The sequence below is a fragment of the Lampetra fluviatilis genome, chromosome 25 (assembly GCF_964198595.1).
Source record: "Lampetra fluviatilis chromosome 25, kcLamFluv1.1, whole genome shotgun sequence".
NCBI classification, from domain to species: Eukaryota; Metazoa; Chordata; class Hyperoartia; order Petromyzontiformes; family Petromyzontidae; genus Lampetra; species Lampetra fluviatilis.
The window spans coordinates 9,329,059-9,354,189 of NC_136299.1; the positions used below are offsets into that span (position 1 = coordinate 9,329,059).

Here is a 25,131-nt window from a genome sequence, read left to right on the forward strand (position 1 = left end):
CAAAGTAAATAAACTTGGCTAAATCTGCCGTTAAAAATGAAAAACCCCGCACACGTTCTGGGCAAAACAAACAGCGCGTGTGTTATGTCTTTATCAACCAAAGCGTAGAAAACGATACGATAATTTTTCGCGCGTACTAGTCTGGTTTTGTATATTATTAATCAAATTAATTTCAGCACGAAAAACAAAGAGTTCCTTTTGTAGCTTGTGTCAGCGCTGTTGGCGAGCGCCTGTTTTGGTCGCCGTGGCGTTCGGAGATGGCGGTGTGGGGCTCGTGCTTCTGCGCTTTGACCACTTCTTGTCTCGCCGGCGCTGGAGAAGTTCACCCAGCACCATTGCGCCAGGCATTCATTCGAAGCAAACTGTTTGGGTGACATGATAATTGTTTTTTTACCCTTTTATCTGGCAACAAAACTGACACCTTATTTTACAAGGAGTCATGTTTGCATTGACCACAATACCTGCAGTCGGAATGCAAACAAAAAACATAACTCTGATCATGTATGCACTGTCCTTGAAATTGATTGGTCCACACCCGAGACAGCTTTCCTTAGAGCCTAGTCTCACATGGTGTTGGACCAGATGACGCCAAAAGGTGCAATCAATTTCAAGGACAGTGCATACATTATCAGAGTTGTGTTTTTTGTTTGCATTCCGACTGCAGGTATTGTGGTCAATGCAAACATGACTCCTTGTAAAAAAAGGTGTCAGTTTTGTTGCCAGATAAAAGGCTAAAAAAACAATTATCATATTTTGCTACTGGCAAATGAGGTTCCAATGGTGTTTGGGTGACGACGACGCCTCTAAGTTGGCAGTGATGCACAAGCACCGTTGACAATGACTCGACATGTTGCGTGGCAATAACACCACCGCCGCGGCCTTTAGGCAATGTTTCCTGCAATGTCCCTTCTTCATGGCACGTTAAAAATCTAAAATAACTTTTACGCAAAACATCAACAACAGCAGCAGCAGCAGTAGCAGTCGCTGCTCGCCACTAAAAGGTAGTTGGCATCGCCAGGGCGCTCGTTTCCAGGTGAGGTTAACACGATGATGCCGCGTGCTGTCTCCCGTCCGTAACACGGCGCGTACACGTGGCCCTTGCGGGGGGGTGGGGGTGCGGGTGGCGGGGGGAAGATGTGGGGTGAGCAATGTGGAACTCTTGAGCTACAGCAGCTGCAATGATTATTTTTAAGCCATAAAATGTGAAGTTGTCGAGTTCGGGCGCACGTGATCCCCCCCCTCCCCCCCCCCCGTTGCTGCATCCCATTTTCTCCGTGCCGAGAGTACGACGCGGTGGCGACGACGTCGTCCAATTTTCGTCACAATAATAACGACCATCTTTGCATTCATTCGGCGCTTTGACGGCTTCGGCAAAACCAAGGCACCTTACATCGCAGCTCACCTCGAACAGTCGAAGGCCACCCCCCACCCGCCCCAGTGGCGGCTGTCCCTGTGCGGCATGCGGTTGGCTCCACACGTGGCCTGCGAGGGGGCATCAGTCTGCCAGTGCGGGGGGTGGGCGGGGGGTGACGATTGCTGCTGCGTGTAATCCCAATTGAATAAATTTGCAGGCCTTCTTTAAAAATGTTTGCAAATTCGGACCGTGACAGCGGCACAGGATTCTCAACGTCGAGCGACGCCACGGGATTTTCAGCATCCGTCGTTCAGCGGATGACGCATGTTTTTTTTTTTGTCCGCGGCGATGACCAGGGGCGGCCGCTAGATTCGAACTGTGAATGCGCCGCCGCAGCCACCGCCGGGGGGCCACGTCGCACGGAGAACGCTTTTTTGTGTTAGTTTGTTGACACCCCCCCCCACCTCTGATTATCGCAGTTGGCTACATACGGTGCGAAAGAAGTTCACCATCGTACATACATACATAAGAGAAGCAACTGGTGCTCGTGCAGGCCACGTAACGACGGACTAACGACGGATGAACGACAGAGCGGCAGCCAAAAGGAGGCAACGAGCCCGAGCAGCAACGTCCGCCGTCGAGACGGAGCATTGAGATCGGCCCACGCGCAGGCACTGGGCAATGCCTTGTAGTGACTTGGGGAGGCGCTCATCCAGCAGTAGATTGACTGTGGCTAAATGGGGGTGCGGGGGGGGGGGCACAGGAGGTAAAGATAGTTCGGCACGGGAAGGCTTCGTGCCGTGCCGTGGCGCGTCGCGATGCCTGGAGTTTGATAACAAAGCCAAAACAATCGACGCCCTTGTTGCTGTGCCGCAGCAGTGGGTGCGAATCTGGGAGCGGCAGAGAGGGCCGACTGGGACTGGACGCCGCTGGTGGCCGGCGTGCTGGCCGTGGTGGCGGCGCTCGCCCTACTCGCCCTGCTCCTGGCCGTCGCTCGCCGCCGCAAAGACACCGCCTTCGGGTGAGTTTCACCAAGGCTCGTCATCCAGCAGTGGATATGTCACGGCTGATGGTGATGATGATGTTGTGGGTGGGGTGTGTGTGTGTGTGTTACGTGTGTGCGCGAGCGTTTTATTTGTCTCTTGCAGGCAGATACTTACATTTGGCTGCTATAGATTTCCACGTGATAAGCCACTTCCGTGAGCTATCATCTGCGGCCAGATCGCTTCCGAACAAGAAGTTAATAGCTCAGTGGGTTTTGCCTGATAGGACAAAAATAGTTTAGTTTTATTTGTATATATTTTTAAGCGATTTGTTTACCTTTCCTATACTTTGCACTCCTATTGTGTGTTTGTATTGTTGTTGTTGTAACGTTCTGACCCGCCCCGACTGGACACCTGTGAAAAAGAGCTTTATAGCTTATCAGATTTTGCCAGTATGAATGCATATTCCAATCCTGATAATATAGTTGAAAGAATGGATGATTTTCTTAAATCCCTCCGCCTCTGTCCACCCACCATGGGTACACCGTGGTGAAGTCGATCCGTAGGTCACGTGCAGTGGGGTAACAGCGTGGAAGAGCCATTGTGGCTCTTCCACAGTCCACATTTGGCAAATTCGATTTTAAAAAAATTTACACCGCAATGTTTTGTTCTATGTTGGGATTACTCTGCAGTGTTGTCCAGATGTCTTGGGACCCCCCCATTTAATTCTCCAAAAAATTATAAAATGTTTGTATGTAAGGTTTATGAAGAAAAAACAAAAGATGTATACATTTGCAAAGGAGCAAAAATTGTTAGGGGTCAATGAATTTGGGGGGGGAGGGGGGGTAACAAGACATCTGGACCATTATCACCCTCTAGACACGTAGCAAACGTCGCCCCCCCCCCCTCCCTGCGGCAGCTTGTGTCTGTGAAACACAACATGTTCCTTCGTGCTAGGCCTGCGCTCTTGAGGATGCCAACGTCGTCACCAAATGCGCTCAATTGTTTGTTATTACTGTCAGGAGGGAGAAAAACAAATCCTTCACCCAGCACAATTGCACACGTGCGGGGAAGGACGGGGTGGGGGGCAGCTGTGCCAGAAATGGGCACGGGGCGTCTTCTTTGCGATTCCGTAATCTTTGTTTATCCGTTGCCACGGCGAGAGTGAGTTACGACGAGGGCCGAGACTTATTAAATGCCAAACACGTGCACGGTGAAGACACGAGCAGAGTACGCAATGAGCAGCATGGTCGTGCGGGCGGGGGGGTTAACGCAACGTCTAGCGCGTCGAACGAAGAACTCAGCGGCCTGAATTCGATTCCCGCTCGCGGCCACCAACACCGTTGACAATGACTTGAACCAGTCTTGGGGCTTCCCCCTAGGTCGACTCGGCCTCAGATGAGTACCCGGTGCAATCGGTAGATTGAAATATTGGTGTGACTGTCACGTGGCAGGCACCAATATAATATCAGGGTGTGTGGGAAGGTGCAACCTCTACCGTGTCAAAGATAAACAGGTCACTTGAGGACTCTTTCAGAAGTTGTTTCCGTGAAAATCTGCTGCATATCAGACACATGGGGGGGTTGCACTGCCCGCACACGAGATTTCCGAATGGATTCTCTGTCTCGTGACATGACACCGATGGTGCTCTGTGAATGCATTAAGGTGGAGCATAAACAATAAACCATATTTTGTTTTTAAACGTGTTTTTGGATTAACACGTGTTAACACCTGACCACCGTTGCGGTTAGTCTGTCATTGATTACGACTTCGCGAGTGCTGGCCGTTTATTGGCCACCGTCAGTTTGGGCCTTTCGGGCCCAAGCTTGGCCATCGTGACATAACAGAAAAACAAAAATGACGGTAAGCGCCTTGGGATGGATGAGGCTTGAACGAGAAGCCGCGCATAAGTAAGGCTTGCGAGACTTATGAACAACATCATTCACAACACTCTTTCATCGGCCAGTTTATTATTAAAAACACATTGTTAGACAAATGAGAGTGATCTCAAGAAACCAAAGTGGATTACTTTGAATATTGGCTATTCAAAGCGGATTTAAAAAAGATGGAATGGCTTTTTTCTTTACTCCGTCAGTCTGGAGGTGAAGTTTCTTTGCTGGTTTCTTTAGCTCGCTGCCTCGATGTTATTTTGCTCTGTGTTCACCCCCAACTCCCCTTCCTCTCCTCCACGTTTTCCCTCTCCTCCCCCTTACCCACGCCTCCCCTACTCTCCGACAACCATCAACCAACAAACTACCAAACATAAACCACCAACCACCAACTTTTGACCACCCACCATTAACCGCCATCCATCAACTCTCAACCACCAACCGCTAACCAACATCTACCAATCACCCACCGACAACCATCAACCACCAACTGATCACCATCAACCGCCAACTGACAACTACCAATCATCGACTGCCAACCACCAACTGCTAACTGACAACCACTAACTGACAATCACCAACCAACCAACCCCACACACCCAACCGCCAACCGCCAACTGACAACCACCAACTGACAATCGCCAACCAACCAACCCCGCACACCCAACCACCAACTGACAACCACCAACTGACAATCGCCAACCAACCAACCCCGCACATCCAACCACCAACCGCCAACTGACAACCACCAACTGACAATCGCCAACCAACCAACCCCACACACCCAACCTTCAACTGCCCACCGCCCACCGCAGACGAGCATTCCGTACGGTACCGCCCAGCGCCCTGGAGGAGCCCATGGTGTCTTACCGAGCCAAGAAGTCGTACTCACGACGCGCCATCGACAACACGCGTACGTATGCACGCACACACTCGCACTAACGCTCGCTGAACCCCCACATGCATGCGCGCGCAAGCCAGCGCTGGCTCAAGCAGGAGCACGTGCGCGATTACACGAGGGAGTGCACGTGCACGTTGGATTACCACGAGGCCGCGGTGATGTACCCATTTGACAAGCCATCCATTGAGGCCGCCAGTCGACACAGATTCTCGCGCTTGCGACACACATTCATCGTCGCCCCGCACGGCGAGACCAAACGAATGACATGGTAAATACCTCAACGCGGTCGTCAACAATAACACCGTGTGGGCTTAAAAGGAATGATGTGTAATAGGCGACGTTTTGGGCAATGACCCTTATTCATAGCTACATGAATAGAGAGGCCACACACAGGGTAGAGCGATCCCACGTGTCCATGCCTCGAGTCAATGCAGTGTTAGCAAGGCACGTGTTTCACGTTTACGGTGTGTGGTTTGCCACCGCAACATAAACGCTGACATTTCCCCGCGCACGCTCACAATATTTCCTGCACGGTATCCATGCCGCAGCCTGCGCCCCCTGACCCAAGGGTTGAGAACCGTTGCTGTAACGGCAGGTTTGACGCGCTGTGTCAACCGAGTCGTTATTTGAACGCGCAAACGTTGAACTCCGCGGCAGTAAGGCAGCACAGCGAGCGTTATCGCCACAACCTCAATCCTTCGTCCACCCCCACCCCCCCACCCCTCTTCGCCACCGCCTACCGCCTAAAAGCTTCATGCGAGAGTTGGAGCCGAGAGTCGCACAGGGGCCCCCCCTGCGAATGCGTGCGTGGGATTTCCAGAGTGGGCTCCGTCTGTTTACATTCATAGCAGTCCGAAATTGTTTTAACAAGAGAGGAGGAAAAAAAAAGGCAAGGGAAGAAATAGAGCCGCGTCTCCGTAACGCTTTCCACATGGCGTCAAGAAGGGAGACGGACCCCCAGCGAGCGGAATGCCTTTCCTCCGTGACCGTGCGCGACAGCACAGAAACATTTCTAACCACCGCCCCCCCCCATTAGCTCCTCGACGGAAATAACGCTCGCTCGTCCTATGCAATTTACTGAAGGTAATTGAGGCAAAACGGGTAAAAGGGGGGCAGCCCGGCAGTTGCCCGCCCGTGCCGTGAGGGGCGAGCGAGCGAGCTCTGGAAATCCCTCCTCTAAGAGGGTACTTGGCCTGCTCTTCTAACGCTGGCTTAAACGACTCGGGGGGGAGGCGGGGGGAAGAAGCGGGGGTAACCCACACTCTATACCACCACACGTAATCCGTCAATTAACGGTGGCGGACCCAACTGTGGGTGACCTGTTTATAATGCTGGGTGAACAGAGGTGGTGGGGGAAGGGAAGAGAGACCAGGAGCAGTTCAGGTGTCACTCAACCTTGGCCGAAAAACGAAAATTAACAACAACAAAATATTTTACAAGCTAAGGCCCACTGGACTCTATTGCTCTTTTTCAGAAGCGACCTGGTCACAAATGAAAGCTCAACGAAGAAGTGGCTTATCACGTGGAAATTGGTAGCAGCCAAAAACTCTAAACACGGGGAGAGATACGCGCAAATTCCACATATACAGGCATCAGGGTCGAGATCGAACCCACGACCGCCTGTATACCAGGCGGGGTAGTTAACATCTCGCCACTGCGGCGCCCGGTTCATAGTGCGGCACGCTAACCACTGCGCGACCGCTCCACTCCAGAGGCAAATTAGCCCCAAGTAAATCACAGGTAAACAAATAAACAGAACAGCAAACGAAAATCGCCTTCGCGTGTTACAGTCAGCGTCCAGTGTAGATGTTTTATCGCTACATTTTTCTTCTCCTTCCTTGGGGAAATTATTTTTTTTGTGGGGGGGGGGGGGGCGGCAGGGGAGGGGGGGGTAAGGGGCCGAAGACTTATTTTGCAAACTGCAGTTGTTGTAACTTGATCTGTGACAGAGGAATGCGTGTGGGGGCACGATGTTTACATCTCGCCAAATTTGCCCACGCTGGCCCGAGTCGCCACCACGCCGCCTTTGCGACCCGCCGGCACGGTGCAAGCGCTCGCAAAATTGCCCCACCGGTCCGGCGGTGAACGTGCGCCCACCGCACCTACGATCCACCGAGTTCGGCGGCAAGGGTTGGCGAATCACGTAGAGATTCGTGAAACCATCCCCCCCCCCTCCCCATAACCCACCCGGAGCTGCTAAGCAGCCAAGAGGATTGCAGAAGAGGAAATGTATTTGTTGAATGTGTGTGTGTATGCAGGCTGTGTTGGTGTGCGTTTGGTGCAGGCTGGGTGTGTAAGTGGTGCAGGATATGTGTGGGTGAGTAAGGGATGTGTATGTAGCTAGGTTAGTGTCTACTAGGGGCTGGTAACCCCTCCACCTGGCACTCCTACCAAGCACCAAGCAGCAAGTTGGCACATTAGGGGGCACAGCTGGTGCATCTGCCAGTCATCTCAGTCAGCCAACCCATAGCACCTGAGTCTGTCCCGAGACCTCCTCTGTCATCGAGCCTTCGGCACTTCACGTGGCCTAAAAGTGCACCTGGCCTGGCACAGGCGTCGTGGTGACGTCACCGTGACTTAGTGGCCAACGGCGGGTATTGTTTTGTATGTATGTTGAACTTCTTTCGCACCGTACGTAGCCAACCGTGCTAATCGGAGCTTTGAGTGCTCTCCCCTTGCACATGTGCGGTCGGGTTTTCTCTGGCCTCTCCGCTCTTCCCAACCATATTGAGCCAAACTCTTGAGTCACAGAATTGGACAAAACCATCCCAATGCAGCGGGAACCTCTTGAGACTCCCGGACGATATTCTCGTTAGCTTAAGGCCATGGTTATTGTCATCATTCATATTATTGTTATTGCTTGGCCAAGAGGGAGATTGGTGGATTGGGGAGGGGGGAGGGTGGTGGTGATGGAGGGGTGCTGGGTTGGTCCCTGGACCACCCAAGGTCCCTTTGGCCCCTCACACAATATTTCTACTGTTCCCACCCCGTAAACTATTTTCTACTTTACCAAGTAAGGCCCACTGAGCTATATTAGTTTTTTATTTCAAAAGTGACCTCGCTATCACAAATGATAGCTCAAGGAAGTGGCTTATCACGTGGAAATTTAGAGCAGCCAAATACTCTAAACCCGCATGTTTCCAAATGTGGAGGGGAAATCCGGAGGGCCGGAAAAAAAATCCACGCAACCACGGGGAAGAACACGCACACTCCAAATATACAGCAGGCGTCAGTCGAGATTGAACCTACCACCTCCTGTATACCAGGCCAAGGTAGTTAACATCTCGCCACCGTAGCGCCCATAATCCAAGAGGAACTGGAGCCAGGCTTGTGATGGAAGGCCTTCACGAATCATGGCTGATTTTTATTTTTTATTTCGTTGATTCACCCGAATGCCTACGAGCACGGTTCTACGGACCTCCGCCTACAACTGCGGAAGCTGCCACGTTTTGGCAGACATCTTTGGGGCGGCTCCATCAGTTCGTATGAACCCCGGAGGTTGAAGGTGGCAGTAGACGTAACATTATTTCAAGATGCGGTATCGCACTGGCTTTCCTCGTTACTCGTGACCTCGTGGGGAGAGTCTAGAATAAACAAAGCCGTTGTTCAGGAAGTGTTACTTTCAGACGAGCGTCAAGGAGTGTTACTTTTTTTAGTGAATTGTCCTGGCCGAAGGAGTGGTTCCTTCGTTCCGCGTGATGAAAGCACAGTCCGAGCCAGCAAAGTTAATGGACCTGGGTTCGACTCTGGCTTAAAGCTGCCCCGTGATTGAAACCGAGTTCTCAAGGGCAGCGAGTTGATGGGCTCAGCTCAGGTCAACCATGACTGCGTGAATTAAACCCATCGAGTTATGTATGGATGTATGGATGTTGAACTTCTTTCGCACCGTACATAGCCAACCGTGCTTATTCGAGGTGCCGGGGAAGAACAACAAACTAAACACAAAAAGCAGTTCTAAAGAAATTAGTTTTCAATTTAGATTTAAAATTGCGTACCTCCAGTGCCTCCCTAATATCGGAAGAAAGAGCGTTCCAGATGGCCAGAGAAGCACATCTGAAGGAGCGGCGATGCAACCGCTACGCTGACCTGTAGCTGTGCACACGGAGACTCATGGTCGGGAATCGAACTCGGACTGCTGGATTCATCTACTTTGGCAGCTGTGTGCACACACCCTCGTTCTAGCACTGCCTTCGGTTCTTGAGCTAAAAGGGAAATGATGGACATAAACTTTAAGAAGCCGCTTGTAACAGGATGATGATTCTGATTAAAAAACTACTTTCATTCAGATATCCACCACGAAAGTCAACACATTCGTCAATTACACTGCAGAATTAAAAGGAAAAGTATACTTAATGCGACAATTGCCCTTTATGTTATTTATGTGCTGTGAAGAAGGGCAATTGCCTGAAATGTCGCTGATCATAAACTTTTCATTTCAGGCACAAAGTGTTTTAAACGAGTGTGTTGTGTTTTTTTAATTATTTTCATCACCAAATTATGTATCCGCTAACAGGTGTCTCGAGCAAGCAATCGCAATCAACCAATCACAAACAACCACATTAACCAGTCACAACCAGCCAGTCACAACCAACCAGTCACAACCAACCAGTCACAACCAACCAGTCACAACCAACCAGTCACAACCAACCAGTCACAACCAACCAGTCACAACAAACCAGTCACAACCAACCAGTCACAACCAACCAGTCACAACCAACCAGTCACAACCAACCAGTCACAATCAACCAATCACAACCAACCAATAACAACTAACCAATCACGCCACTAAACAGTTTCTCCCGCCATACAAATTCCGAAATGAAATGTTTTCACCTTGACAGCACAGCTACTCTCTCGGGTCGTTCTTGCAAATGAGACGATCACGAGTTCTCACCCACTGCAACAACATTTTAAAAAATAACAACAATGTGCGACAGCGCAATTGGAACACGGTTGATGATGGAACAATATCAGAAGGAACATTTAACTGAACATCTTTCCTTCCTCTCTCCTGTCCCTCTCTCTCTCTCTCCCTCCATCTCTTCCGTCTCTCCCTCTCTGTGTGTGTCTCTCTATGTGTCTCTCTGTCTCTGTCTCTCTGTGTGTGTCTCTCTGTGTGTGTCTCTCTGTCTCTGTCTCTCTGTGTGTCTCTCTGTATGTGTCTCTGTGTGTGTGTCTCTCTGTGTCTGTCTCTCTGTGTGTGTCTCTCTGTGTGTGTCTCTCTGTGTGCGTCTCTCTGTGTGTGTCTCTCTGTCTCTGTCTCTCTGTGTGTGTCTCTCTGTATGTGTCTCTGTATGTGTCTCTGTGTGTGTCTCTCTGTGTCTCTCTCTGTCTCTCTGTCTCTCTGTCTCTCTGTCTCTCTGTCTCTCTGTCCTTCTCGGCTGGTCCCTCTGCCGTGCAGTCACGAGCCTCGGCGTGAGCGAGGAACTGAAGGTGAAGCTCAAGGAGGTGATGCTGGAGAGGAGGCAGCTGGCGCTGGGGAAGGTCATTGGCGAAGGTGAGGCCTCGCGAGTGAGGGGCAGGGCGGGGGGGACGCTTGGTGAGGGGTTGTCCGTGGAGACGAGGGTTGGTCCCGTGGCTGGTTCCTCGAAAAAAAGACGGTCACTGCATCATGCACCTGCAGCCGTCTGGAACGCTCTCTTCCTTCCAATATTAGGAAGCATATACATACACCACGTGCTTTGCCTGTACCTACAGTTCACCAACTGGTGGCGTAGCCATCGAGAGTACAGGCAGTACAACTGTGCCCAGGGCAGGATAAGTCCAGGGGGTGCTAGGGCAGGATAAGTCCAGGGGGTGCTAGGGCAGGATAAGTCCAGGGAGTGCTAGGGCAGGATAAGTCCAGGGGGTGCTAGGGCAGGGTAAGTCCAGGGGGTGCTAGGGCAGGATAAGTCCAGGGGGTGCTAGGGCAGGATAAGTCCAGGGGGTGCTAGGGCAGGATAAGTCCAGGGGGTGCTAGGGCAGGATAAGTCCAGGGGGTGCTAGGGCAGGATAAGTCCAGGCACCTGGCTGTCAAAGAAGAGCGCAGTGATACATCAAGCGGAATGATACAGGAGCGCGGCGGCGTACCCTCAGTCATTCGTCCCGCCATCTCACTGCACGGCGTGTGTAGTAGTAGCAGTAGTAGCAGTACATCGTATCTCGCCAAACTTCACCGTTACTACATTAAATATGGGGAAATTGATCTCGCTGAATGCGTTTTTCGCTTCACATGGCGCGTATCAAGAATGCATCCCCTACCGCGTTCAACTCACTGTGCGTATTAATCGCAGCACATTACTGGCGCGAATTATGTATTTATTAATCACCAGATACGTGGCTACGAAACGTAGGAAGTGAAGATGGCGTGCCGCCACCCTCTGCGAGAAAAAGCGCGTTTCGTATCCCGCGTTGGCTTTCGCCTTCACGGATAAAACGGGTCGCACTGCTACCGTAAAACGATCGTCAGAAATTGCATCCTCTTCTTGGGATCAGGGGGAGGGGTGGGATGTGTTGTGGCGGCGGGGGGGGGGAAGTATGAGTGAGTGGTATCTTTTGGCAGCTGAGATGTTTAAAAATAACCTCATTTCCCCTTCCACGACTGGTGGGAAATGATGGGTAGAGGGAGAATTTTTGAGCATCTATGAGCTCGGCGAAGCTTGTTTTTGTTTTAAAGTTGAAATGTTTGACTTGGAAGCGCAACGCTTTATTTTTGTAGAATTCATACCAGGAAAGCCGGCCTCTGAAATCCCAGGGCCTTGTCGGAAAAAAAAGGGGGGGGGGTGTGAAAGTTACTGCTTGTGTTTGAGAAGACATTTGACTCGTGACGCTACTTCCATTTGTATTAATATCAATTAATTAATTAGAAAAATATCATCATTAATAATACAGCATCTGTGACGATTATTTGGCGATGTGTAAAACATCGCCACTGGTGAGACAAAGGCGGTCGGGCGTGGTGCCGGCCACCCACTCCCTCGTGCGTCGTGCTGCTACTCACTAGAAGAGCACTTGCCCCAAACAGTCTGTTAGGAGGCTACACTGGGGGGACCTTTGTCTTTGTTTCCTCCCCTAACACCACGACGTGGCCCTCCCTCTCCCCAGGCGAGTTCGGCTCGGTGATCGAGGGCCGCCTCGTGAGGGAGGGGGCCAGCAGCGAGGGCACCAAGGTGGCCGTCAAGACCATGAAATGTACGCACGCACGCATGCACGCACACACGCACGCACACACGCATGCACACACGCACGCACGCACACACGCACGCACACACGCACGCACACACGCACGCACGCACGCACACACGCACGAATTTCCACACGCAGATTTCCACACGCGCACGCATTTCTCCGTACACATGCATTTACACGTGCACACACACACGTACAAACGCAACTCCACGCACACGCATACACGCGCATTTCCAAGCACGTACGCATTTCCATGCACGCACGTGCACACGCATTTCCACGCACACACGTGCATACGCATTTCCACGCACGCACATAGACGCACATTTCCACGCGCGCACATATGCACGCCTTTACCCGAGCCCTGCCTGCAAATCACGGCGCGGTTCCCCATTTCCTGCAGGAGTGTCTGTTTCAGATTAAAACAGTCGCACAGAAAGAAGGAAAAAACATAACAACTTTCCCCCTCCGCCTGCCTTTGGGGTGTGTGAGTGGCGCAGAGGTGGGAGCGAGCGGTTACAGTGGAGTGGTGAGCAGCGTGGTTGCCGTGTGACCCTGGTGCCAGTAATTAAACGGCGGTCCTGGTCCTCGGTGTAGAGAGGAGGTTGTGAGTCGCGCTGCTGCTGCTGACTCGGAGGGTTCCACCGTCAGCTGTTAGTGCAGGGGGACGACCAAAGCAGGCGACCTTGTAGTTGACCCCGCTGGCGACAGGAAGCCAGCGAAGGGAGCGGATACCGTGAGAGACGGCGGCAGTTTAGGGGAGGCCTCAAAAGTCCGGCGCTGGATAAATCACTGCCGCTGATAATGTATACGGTGCGATTTTCGCCCAAACTTGATTTAGCAGTTGGGGGAAAATCCCATGGTCTATGACCTCTGAGCGCAGCTGAGAGCCTGCCTGCACAAGTAACTGCCGGAGGGTTTGTCCTATTTTTATTTTCTACCTTTTAAATCTCAAAATAAGACAGTTGAGATGCATGAAACGTCGTAATATTGCCGACGGCAAAAAATGCACGACAGGGTGGTGCTGAAGTTGTTTCGTTAGCGGCGCTCGTGAGACCAATCCTGGCGCCGGCTTGTGGCCACTTCGCTTCGTTACCTCGCGATGAGTGAGACGTGACGGCTCCATTTGAAACAAGGCCGCCATTCTCTCCCCACCGCCACGTGCACATCACCCCGATTACCAACCACTCCACCGGCTTTCCTCTGCAATCCCAGATTAATTGCAAGGTCGCACACGCTCACCTCACCGTCTGCCTGACGCCTACGTCTCTCCGCTCCCACCTCACTCTGTTCCCCTCCGCACACCCACACACACACTTGCCTCCTCTGTGTGTGTCTGTGTGTGCCTGTCGAGCGGTGGTATAACGGTCAGCGAGCTCTGCCGTGGCTAATATCGGTCGCCTTAAATGAGCGCCTTGGTGGTGTGTAAACATCAGCGCTGCGGGGACAGAGGTGGCCTGATGTGGCATTGGCCACCCCCTTACGTGCCGGGCTGGAAACTTCATAGGTGCTACTCACTAACAGCGCTTGCTTCAAAAGTTTGTTGAGGCTCCACGGGGGATCTTTGTTGTTGTTTTTTTTTTGCAGTGGACATTTGCTCCCGGAACGAGATGGAGGAGTTTCTGAGCGAGGCGGTCTGCATGAATGAATTTGATCACCCCAATGTCCTGGGTCTCATTGGTAAGGATGTATCTGTGGATTCTACACATATGACTACTATAAACAATGTTTTTATTTTATGGCTGCTGCTGATTGATGATGATGATGCTGATGAAAAAACGAGGTAGAGTGTGTCATTATAAGAACCACGAGACATGACGATGGCTCGGGAAGGCCTTTATCCAGCAGTGGATCGCTTCTGACCAATGATCACAATGATGATGATGATGGTGATGCCTACAGCAAGAAAACGAAGATGGATAAATCACGATTGTTTGATAAAACAAAGTTTTTACTCCAGCGATAGCTATAAGTGGCGGACGACGCTGGTCGTCTGTTTGTATTTGGCCGGGGAAAAAAAAAGCAAAGCACAAAAGCCCGGCGAGCATTCCGTCCCAGGAGGTCCGGGGAGAGCCGTGGGAACTCCTGGGCGCCTTGCAGCGTTCCAGCGTGAAGCAACCAGGCTGCTGCGCGACGTGGGAATGTGACTGCGATCCATCGCGGGGCCACGGGCCTGAGAAAATAGTTGCTCATCCCGTGAGCCCGCCCACCAGCCCGCCCACCGACCCGCCCGCTCGCCCGGGGTATGGGGAGGGTACCGGCCCCGGAGCCGTGAACTGAGCTCCCACGTTAAGCCCCGATTGTACGTACGTACACGTGCGTTGAACCTCTTTCACACCGTCTGTAGCCAACCGTGCTAATCGGAGAGGTGCCGTCCCTTCTCACCTCGCGTCTCCGCATGCCGAAGGCACGTTTCACACGTGCTCCGCTCGTCCCTAGTTTACACAATGTATACACGTAGCTGTCATATCTTGTGAAACATCAGAGCCACACAGAGCGTTGCGTTGTTTACTGGCAAGCGCAGGGACGTATGAATGGCCTTGCTTGTTCAGGCCATTAACCAAGCTCCCATGTTAAGGCACCGATTGCACGTGTATGTACACGAGTGTTGAACGTCGTTCTCACCGTACGCAGCCAACCGTGCCACAATTACACTGGTCAACACACTTTTTCTGGCATAAGGTATTCCAACGGTTTTTAAGGTAATTTTGGGGTGCTGATTCCAAATCTGGCATCAGTTTTTGTCTATCACATCAGGTTTTTGAGATATCAAATATTGCATGTTCAATAAAAACTGCGGAAGAGAAATATTAAATAAATGTGGATATCTTCATAAAATGATATTATAAACACACTATCCTAAAAATACAGCACCATATTTTAACACTAAAGCAGTCGCTGACTCGCAACAACTTGCAATCATAAGCGACAGAGTTAATTTCGGGTAAAATCAATGAAGATGGGGTATGCCGATAGCATACAAATGAGATGTGATAGAGCAAATCTGAGATCAGATTTGGAATCAGCACCCTGAAATTAGACCAGTGTTATTGGAGGTTGTGAGCAATGTCCAGGTTCCGCCCAGTAATCACGCGAGGCTTGAGCCGTCCAGGGCTCGCGGCCCGGTGAGTGTTGCCCGCAGGGGCAGGTCCCCTTCGTGACGGGAGCCGCTCGCTTTTATCCGTGCTGCCACGCGAAACCGGTGATGTTTTTGTAAAAAAAAAAAGATCTGTAACAATAATTAAGGAAGAAGCGGAATATTTCGCAACTCCGATTATCACGGTTGGCTCCGCGCTCCGCAAAAGAAGTTCAACATACATACAGTATAGAATGGCAACGGTTTCTGATGTTTAGCTCCCTTCGTTTTTAGAAGGAAGCTTCCAGAATCCGAAAACACATCGGACAGGATTCTAGATTTGAAGCTTTCGTGACTGCAAGGATTCATACTCTTAGGTTTTTTCGGTAAAGTCACGTAGGTAAAAAATAATTAAAATAAAATAATAGTAAATGAAAATAAATCAATTAAATCACGACTTGTGTTGCCTCCAAAACGTCGTGATTTAATAGATTTATTTTCATTTATTATTATTTTATTTTAATTATTTTGTACCTACGTGACTTTACCGAAAGAACCTAAGAGTACATCGGACAGGACTTGCATGTTGTCCATTGACTGACAGGAAACGAGCGTTGAAATACGTACTAAGTAATTATTTAAATTGTGATGCTGCTGCTGCTGCGTTGGCAGTGACCGCACAAACAAAAATAAAACAGCATGACACATTTGTCAACAGCGCTGTGGCCCTAAAAGGAACAACTATGTACATAAAATAAATATAACATTTCTTCACTGCAGTCTGGAGGGTAGGGGGAGGGGACGATGTGGGAGGACGGTGGGGGGGGGGGCGGCAGGGGGGGGGGAGGGGGCTGAACCCAGGGATCCTTGTGACTCACGGATCCGTGGGCATCCGTGTCCTGTGCCTTAGTGGTGATGCTGGACCGCGAGTGGGCCATCCCTGCACCGCATGTTGCCCAGCGGCTTTGGGAAATGTTGCGTTCAAGTCATCAGAGAGCAGTTGTTGCACACTTCCTTTTGGCGTCGGGCAACGGAGTGGAACGTGGGCCGATCTTTTACGTAACGCGCGACCACCGTCTTCCTGTTCATCGAAGTTGTCCTGACTGTTAGTGTCGTCATCATCGTCCTCGTCGTTTATTGTAACAGCAGAACCTTTTGGTGTCGGGCAACGGAGTGAAACGTGGGCTGATCTTTTACGTAATGCACGGCCACCGTCATCCTGTTCATCGAAGTTGTCCTTACCGTTAGTGTCGTCATCATCGTCCTCGTCGCTTATTGTAACGGATATTTACTTACATGTTTTGGTAATTCCCCACCCCACCCCCTCCACCCCTACCGTCTCCAATGCATTGTGTTCTTGTTGGCTTTGTGTCATGAGGCGAAGAATCCATTGAGACATCTCGCAGAGCGCTGCATTGCCCCGCCCCCTGTGTCAGAGAATGACCGTGGGAAGGGATTTTTCACCGAACCTTTCACTCAATTTTTGTTCCTTTACACTGCAGGCATCGCGCTTTCCCACACACTCTGCTATGAGGTTTGACACTTGACCGTTGAACCGAAATGTTTAATTCTCAGAGCTGGACATTTTGCTAAATTAGGCGAAAAATCCAAATTGCCGATAGTGTAGGTTTTTTTTTTCCTATTTGATTCATTGGTGACCAGGCTGACACCAAAAAACTCCCCACACTTGAGAATCCGGTTAAATCACGGCTGAGACTGTGAATTCTGTGGGTCTTTATGCGAGTCTATGGGTCTCTATGCGAGTCTATGGAACTCTATGTGAGTCTATGAGTGTCTTTGCGAGTCATTGGTGACCAGGCTGACACAAACAATTCACCGCACTTGAGGACCCAATGAAATCATGGGCGGCTGAAACCAGGAGTTCAAACCCAGAATTCTCATTTGTGGCAGCTCGGTGCTCTGACCTCTGACCTTTGTCTTCCCAAGCCACCTTAACAATAGTTTCAGGAGGCACCATGTAACCAAACAGGTCACACTGCAGCTCGTTCATTTCGAATAGTAGCAAGGCACGATGGGAGGACCAATCTTCTGGTCACAAATAGCGGCGCTGGCTCGGCGCAAAGAAACTCCGAGCCATTCGTCCTCCTCGATCGTCCCCGGCGTCGCTGTCGATTCACTCGCTTATTTACTCAAACCACGGCACGGCAACAAAATCTAAGAAACAAATCGAACCGGCAACCGCTGGATTGCAAGTCCAGTGCGCTGCTGACCCTTACATGGGATACCACCATCAAACAAAATCGGAGCCCCAAAATCCTCATCTGGTATCTGATGCGACGCGTGTGGTACCCGCCCGGCAGGAGTGTGCATGGAGATGTCCCAGCAGCACCGCATGCCGCGTCCGATGGTCGTCATCCCGTTCATGCAGCACGGGGACCTGCACAGCTTCCTGCTGCGCTCCCGCATCAGCAACCAGCCCACGGTGAGGCTCTGCCACTCGCCGCTCGCCACCACTCGCGCGCGCCCGTCGTCCAGGGAGACCCCGTTTAGTTCCCCGCCGACCACGCTACGCTCTACGCCACTGCGGCCGCACGACCCCCGAGCCCTTGTGGGGGTGAGGGGGGGGTATAGATGCCGGGAGCGGTGGTGTAGCGGTTAGCGCTACGCTGCGCTATGAACCTGACGACCCGGGTTCGATTCCCGCTCACGGCCAACACCAGTGACGATTATCTGAACCGGTCCTGGGCCTCCCCTAGGTCGACTCGGCCTCAAATTAGTACCCAGTGTGGTGTGTAAATATCGCCACTGGGTAGACAAAGGCGGTCGGGCGTGGTGCTGGCCACCCACCCCCTCGTGTGCCGTGCCAGCCTTTATAGGTGCTTCCTAACAGCACTTGCCCCTACAGTCTGTTAAGGCTACACGGGGGATCTTTAGATGCCGGGAGCACGCGGTCTGCCAGGACAGGCTCGCTCAGTCCGAGCAGGCCACCCCCTCCCTCCACCTCTACAGCGAGACGTCTGTGTCGTGAAAAGTTCACCCGCAGCGATGACGACGCCCGCCCGCTCCATCGGAGGAATTCTCGCTTCGCTAAAACTTATGTGCGTACATACGTTGAGCTTCTGTTGCACCGTGCCGAGCCAACAATGCTCATCGGAGGTGCTGTCCCCCCTCTCGCCTCGCGTCTCCGCGTGCCACAAAGGCACGTTTCACGTGTGCTCGTCCCTAGTTTACGGTGTACACGTAGCTGTCTATGGCTGGTGAAGCATCAGAGCCAGATATGTATGTGTGTTGAACTTATTTCGCACCGTACGTTATTTACTGGTAAGCACAGGACATATGAATAACCTTGTTTGTTCGCAATTTCTCTCTCTCTCTCTCAATCTCCCCTTTCCCACCTATACCTATCACATCTACTGGTCTTTCTATCTCTCTCTCATCCCCCCATCGTTCTCATCTTGTTCCTTCCACCTCCCATCTATCCCCTCTACCATCTCCCCCCTCCATGATCTACCATCTCCCCCCTCTATGATCTACCATCTCCCCCCTCCATGATCTACCATCTCCCCCCTCTATGATCTACCATCTCCCCCCTCCATGATCTACCATCTCCCCCCTCCATGATCTACCATCTCCCCCCTCTATGATCTACCATCTCCCCCCTCCATGATCTACCATCTCCCCCCTCCATGATCTACCATCTCCCCCCTCTATGATCTACCATCTCCCCCCTCTATGATCTACCATCTCCCCCCTCCATGATCTACCATCTCCCCCCTCCATGATCTACCATCTCCCCCCTCTATGATCTACCATCTCCCCCCTCTATGATCTACCATCTCCCCCCTCCATGATCTACCATCTCCCCCCTCCATGATCTACCATCTCCCCCCTCCATGATCTACCATCTCCCCCCTCCATGATCTACCATCTCCCCCCTCTATGATCTACCATCTCCCCCCTCTATGATCTACCATCTCCCCCCTCCATGATCTACCATCTCCCCCCTCCATGATCTACCATCTCCCCCCTCCATGATCTACCATCTCCCCCCTCCATGATCTACCATCTCCCCCCTCCATGATCTACCATCTCCCCCCTCTATGATCTACCATCTCCCCCCTCTATGATCTACCATCTCCCTCCTCCATGATCTACCATCTCCCATCCCATCTCTTCTGCTTTTTCCCCAATTTCCTCTTTTTTCCTATCATCTCCCTATTCTCTCCCATCCTCCCCTGCTCAACCAACGCCAACCCCCCCCCCCCCCCCGCGACGTCTGACCCCTGACCCCCGCCCGTCACGCCCAGCTCGTGCCCCTGGACACGCTCGTCAAGTTCATGGTGGACATCGCGGGCGGCATGGAGTACCTCGCCGGCAAGAACTTCATCCACCGCGACCTCGCCGCTCGCAACTGCATGTGAGTGCGTGCCGTCGTCATGGTGGATGCGTCACTTTGTCGCCCATCTCATCCAACTTCATCATCGCCCACTTCCCTCTCCACCATCGCCCACCTCCTCCCTCTCCCTTCATCACCGGCAGTCATCCCTTCTGGCGACGCACCCTGCCCGAGCCCACTCTCCATTTCTGGACAGTCGCAGCGAACGATGTCCCCCTGCTTAGCCCGCCGCTTGTCGTACGAAACTTTTGCTCATATTTTGCTCTCGCATCGTCACCGCACCGCACACCCGCCGTTGAACCCTCCCGTTCACTCTGCCGCCCGCTCTGCCGCCCGCCCACTCGCCCGCCCGCTGTCGCTCACCCCGTGTCTCCCCTGCGTGGCCGCAGGCTGCACGAGAACATGACCGTGTGCGTCGCCGACTTTGGCCTCTCCAAGAAGATCTACAGCGGCGACTACTACCGGCAGGGCCGAATCGCCAAGATGCCCGTCAAGTGGATCGCGCTCGAGAGTCTGGCCGACCGGCTCTACACGTCCAAGAGCGACGTGGTGCGAAACACACCCACTCACTCACTCGCTCACTCACTCGCTCGCTCGTATGCATCCCCAGTATAGCCCCAGTGTAGCCTTGAAAGGCTGTTGGGGCAAGGGTGGTTAGAGAGGAGCAGCTATGAAGACCGGCACGGCACATACAGGGGTGGCTAACATCATACCCATCCGCCTTTGTGTCCTCAGTGGCATACCAGGTATTAATTTGAGGCTGGGTTGACTCGTATACACAAGCACATACACAACAACAACAATTGCCGTTCGCCACTAAAACGCCGTGACGTCACCACGACGCTTGAGCCAAGCTAAGTGCACTTTGAGTTCACGTGAAGTATCGAGGGCTCGCTGGCAGGAGGTCACGTGACACCCAGGTGTCATGGGTAGACTGGGAAGACGGACAGACGCACCAGCTGCACTCCCCACTGCGCCAACTCGCGGCGTTTTAAGCCGTCCCGGTGCGGGGTTAGTATCCGGTGAGAGCATCACCGTGACTGACCGCCTTTGTCTCCCCAACGGCGGCGCTCACAAAGCCACACCAGGCGCGGTGCTCATTTACGGCCGAGTCGAGCTCGAGTAGGGCCAGGGCCGCTTCAGATAAACACTCTCTCCACCGGTGTTGGCCTTGCCCCAATATCGAACTCCCCCCCCCCCCCCACTGCTGTCATCGTATGGACGGGGGCTCCAAGCCGGTGGGATCGGTTTCTCACCGGACGGAGGGGGGGGGAGCCAAGAAGTCCAACTTCCTCTCGCCGGACGCGGAAAAATATCTGCCTACGCTGGCGTCTGGCTGCCCCTCGACGCTCTGCGTAATCGCGTTCTCCACTGCTCAACAGCTGGAAGCATCTGTTGACTTTTTGCGCGGAGCGATTGACAGCACGGCAGCGGGATTTTCACTTGCATGTATTGCTATGTTTTCTTGGTTCTTTCGGTAAAGTCACGTAGAATGGAAATAATAAAATAATAAAAATAAAACATAATAAAATAATTCTCACGACGTTTCGGCCACAACGCAAGCAGCCATCCTCAGGTGGAGAACAGGTATGTCGAGAAGACAGTCATTCAGAGTCATTCAGACTCTGTCTTCTCGACAGACCTGTTCTCCACCTGAGGACGGCCGCTTGCGTTGTGGCCGAAACGTCGTGAGAATTAATTTATTATGTTTTATTTTAATTATTTTATTATTTCCATTCTACGTGACTTTACCGAAAGAACCAAGAAGATGAATCCCTGCAGTCACGAAAGCTTTAAATCGAAATATTGCTACGTTGTTGCACCTACGTATGTCGAACCTCTTTCGCACCGCACGTAGTCAACCCGTGGCTCGTCGAAGGGTGCGGCACGTTGTGTCTGTGCGCCGTGGTTTTGTGCGGGTTTTATATCAGCCCGGTTTTCCGCAAACTGCAGTTCCTCGGACTCCGTTCATCGAGTCTCAAACTTGCATTCCTCGGTCCGTACCCAGGTCGCTCTTGCTAATGAGGCTGCATCCTGGCGGTCGTTTTGAGTTCTCACCTGGTTCATAAACTTCACTGGACGCGATCCTTCCGCGTTTTGCAACTTAAGTTGACGCATACCGCCCGCGTCGGGTGATTGGTCATCCGTACGTGCCACTGAGTTACAGCTGAAACATGATGGAGATTAATCGACGAGCAATTGACCATTATAGATTTTCATTGTTAGAAATATTTGTTTAAGTTAAAGTGCCATTGCTGTGTCTTCCTCACGCTTGCTTTGCTTTTATTAATTCTAACTGCAGTCGATTCATTCGTCCGTGTCTGCCACTACCTCTCCATTCAAGTGCAAATTACATCGATGCACACTGCACACGAGTGATGTTTGCTTTAAACTGAAAAAAAAATGACGCTCTACGAGAACAAGATTTAGGAAAATTCCGCCCGTTTCCTTTTCGTTTCCCTTCCTCCGTGGGAAAACTGTTTGGGAGGGATCTCTTCCACAGCTGTTCGCTGACAACTCGGGGTTACGCACTTTGCTTGCGAGATTTCCAAATGGATTATCCAGCTTGCGACGTGACCGCCGCGAGCACGGTTGGGAATACGTTGGGAAGTAAGGAACCACAAATGTTGGAGGAAAATAAAAAATAAAACCCACGTGAACATCTGTAGTTCGTTCGCAGTGCACTAGGCAGGTGTGCCTACTCAGAGTCTGGTGCAGGGTTTGGGAGGGCAGGTCGGAGTTGGGGAGGCAGAGGGGGAGACCTGAACCAAGACACCATCAAGGACAAACATATCCCGTAGAGCCTCAACTGACCCATGCAATTTTTAAACTATTTTATTTTTGTGTTTAGTTTGTTGTCCTTCCCCCCCCCGCACCTCCGATTAGCACGGTTGGCTATGTACGGTGCGAAAGAAGTTCAAGATACATACACGCAACCGCATGTTTGCACAAAGACAAAGATTCCCCGTATAGCCTTCAACAGGCTGTTGAGGCGAGTGCTGTTAGTGAGCACCTATTAAGCTTGGCCAGGACGGCACGCGAGCCAGTGGGTGACCAGCACAATGCAAGGCCGCATTTGTCTCCCCAGTGCTGATGTTTTACACACCTCATTTGAGGCTGAGTCGACTTAGGGGAGGCCCAGGATTTGGTTCACTTATAGCAAAGCTGCAATTACACGCACACACCCACGTGCACAGACGCACACACACACAACACGCACGCCCACACACACATTCAGTCGGGCACCCACATGCACGCACATGCACGCAAGCACTCGCACGCGTTATTCCTTGACGGTCTTGTTCAAGGAATGTGCCCAGAAGTCAAAGTTGGCTGGCAGCTGTGCGCAACTCTGGGTGCAGCACACGTCTGCCTGGTTCTTCCTGATGCCCCACTCCTCCCCACTGTCGGGTCCCGTCATCCACGGCTGCTGTAGAGTGATCCAGTGTTCACACAAGCGGCTTGCATGCAAAGCATGTGTTACGGGTGTGTGGGGTGTACACGTAGGGCTGTGTGTGTGTGTAGGCACGTGCGTGTTTGTTTTGGGAGCGTGTGGTTAGCGAGCTCCGCTACAAGCCCGGCTACCCGAGTCTGACTCCCGCTCATGGCCAACAGCGGTGACGATTATCTGAACCGATCCAGCGCCTGCCCTAGGTCGACTCAGCCTCAAATGAGTACCTGGTGTGTAAACATTGCCACTGGGGAGACAAAGGCGGCCGGTCGTGGTGTTGGCCACCCAACCCTCTTGTGTGCCGTGCCGGCCTTCATAGGTGCTCGCTAACAGCACTTGCCCCAACAATCTTCAAGGCTAAATAAAGGATCTTGTTCGTGCGAACCAATACTGTGGTCATACGATTGTTCAAACATTGAATCGCGTGTGTGCGTGCATGTGTTTGGCTGCCATGGGCATGCTATAGAGCGGGCATGCTATACATTGTGCACGAATGATATTTTGTCTAGCCATCGAACAAAGGCGATCACTGCATTGTCCTTTTTCAGATGCGCTTCTGCGGCTGTCTGGAACGCTCTTCCTTCTGATATATATATTCAGTAGCCACTGGAGCTGTGCACTTTTAAATCATCATGTAGATTGAAGATGTGTTTCTTTAGAACTGCGTTTTGTGTTTCTTGTTTCTTATCCCCCCCCCCCCGCACCTTCGATGAGCACAGTTGGCTACGTACGAAGCAAAAGAAGTCCAACATACATACATGCATATTGTAACAGCCACATGTCAACCCACTTATTCATATGAGTTCATTATTCATATTAATTATTTATCCAGGAAAGCGAAGCTGAAGCCAATTCGGGACTTTCGTGAAAGTCGTGAATTGGCTTTTTTATTTTAAGATGTTTTCATTCAATGTACGATTTATGTTGTTATTATTATTATGACACATGTGGGAGGACACCGGAGCGCCCAGAGAAAACCCACGCATGCGAGGGGGCAACACGCTATCCCCGTATAAATAGATCAAAGGGATGGCGATTAGCCCACTTTCTGTACTGCCTTCTCCTGGCGAGCCAGTGTACGGCTCCTCCTCAACGCCCACGCGAAGGGAGTTTCACAACATCCGCGCGTGTGTGTGTGTGTGCGCGTCATCCACCAACCCTCGCTGCCTCCACAGTTGCTGGATTACAGGCCCTCCCCAGTCATGGGAGTTGTTCGAGTAAACTTTACCACGCTGGTCACTGCGGGTTGGTGTAACGGTGGCTTCGGGCCCGAATGAGTCGGGTTTAATCGCCACACATGTTCGCCATGAGTTTCGCCAAAATTTTTGGCCATGATTTGAGCCAAGATTTTCGCCAGGAATTTAACATGGGTAGCTGGGCTCATTGCTCTGTGCCTCTGACCGCTGCACCACCGCTCCCCCTGCATTGTATACCGCACGTGGGTGGGAGGGGGAGAGAAAACCCATTCCTATAGCTCAAAAGCCCCCTTTGTGCCGTCTGTCTGCACATGCAAGAATAGGAGCGGGGTTACAACCCCTGCGCCTTTAATTTGACACGGGCGCTCGTTTCAAGGGAGCGGTGAAGGAAAACCGCCGTCTCATTCAGTGAAGAGCACAATCGCTCCCTTTTTTAATCTCATCCGAGACCGGTCTGACCCGTTCGGTGCTCTGTTGATGGGTCCTATAGTTAGCCTGACCCATGTGCTTGGCTAACTTGGGGGAGGGGGGGTGGGAACGACTCTTCATACCTGGTTATATCCAATACAGGAAGTATTGATCTGAAGTCCATGACAGCGGCCACTTTTGTGATTGATGCGAAGTAAACACACTGCCTGGGTGATTAACGTCACGCCGTGTCGTGTCATGGTGGGGGTGGGGGGACGTTGTTTGTCCATACTTCAGTGCGGGTTGGTGAAGGGGAGATTCGCCCACGACCGCTTCGGATATCACTCGC

At 51.8% G+C, this 25,131-nt stretch overlaps 1 protein-coding gene across 2 annotated transcripts in view; it reads left to right on the forward strand.

Annotated features, from left to right (window-relative positions):
* Positions 1-25,131, forward strand: part of AXL (AXL receptor tyrosine kinase) — a 72,136-nt gene that overhangs the window by 39,926 nt on the left and 7,079 nt on the right. The window contains exons 10-17 of one of the 2 annotated variants that reach the window (XM_078868211.1): positions 2,231-2,375; positions 5,042-5,139; positions 10,529-10,624; positions 12,211-12,297; positions 13,882-13,974; positions 17,692-17,813; positions 19,639-19,748; positions 20,117-20,276. In XM_078868211.1, the coding sequence (XP_078724337.1) occupies positions 2,231-2,375; positions 5,042-5,139; positions 10,529-10,624; positions 12,211-12,297; positions 13,882-13,974; positions 17,692-17,813; positions 19,639-19,748; positions 20,117-20,276 (911 nt within the window). The remainder of the gene's footprint in view (positions 1-2,230; positions 2,376-5,041; positions 5,140-10,528; positions 10,625-12,210; positions 12,298-13,881; positions 13,975-17,691; positions 17,814-19,638; positions 19,749-20,116; positions 20,277-25,131) is intronic. The other variant, XM_078868212.1, reaches the window with a different exon arrangement.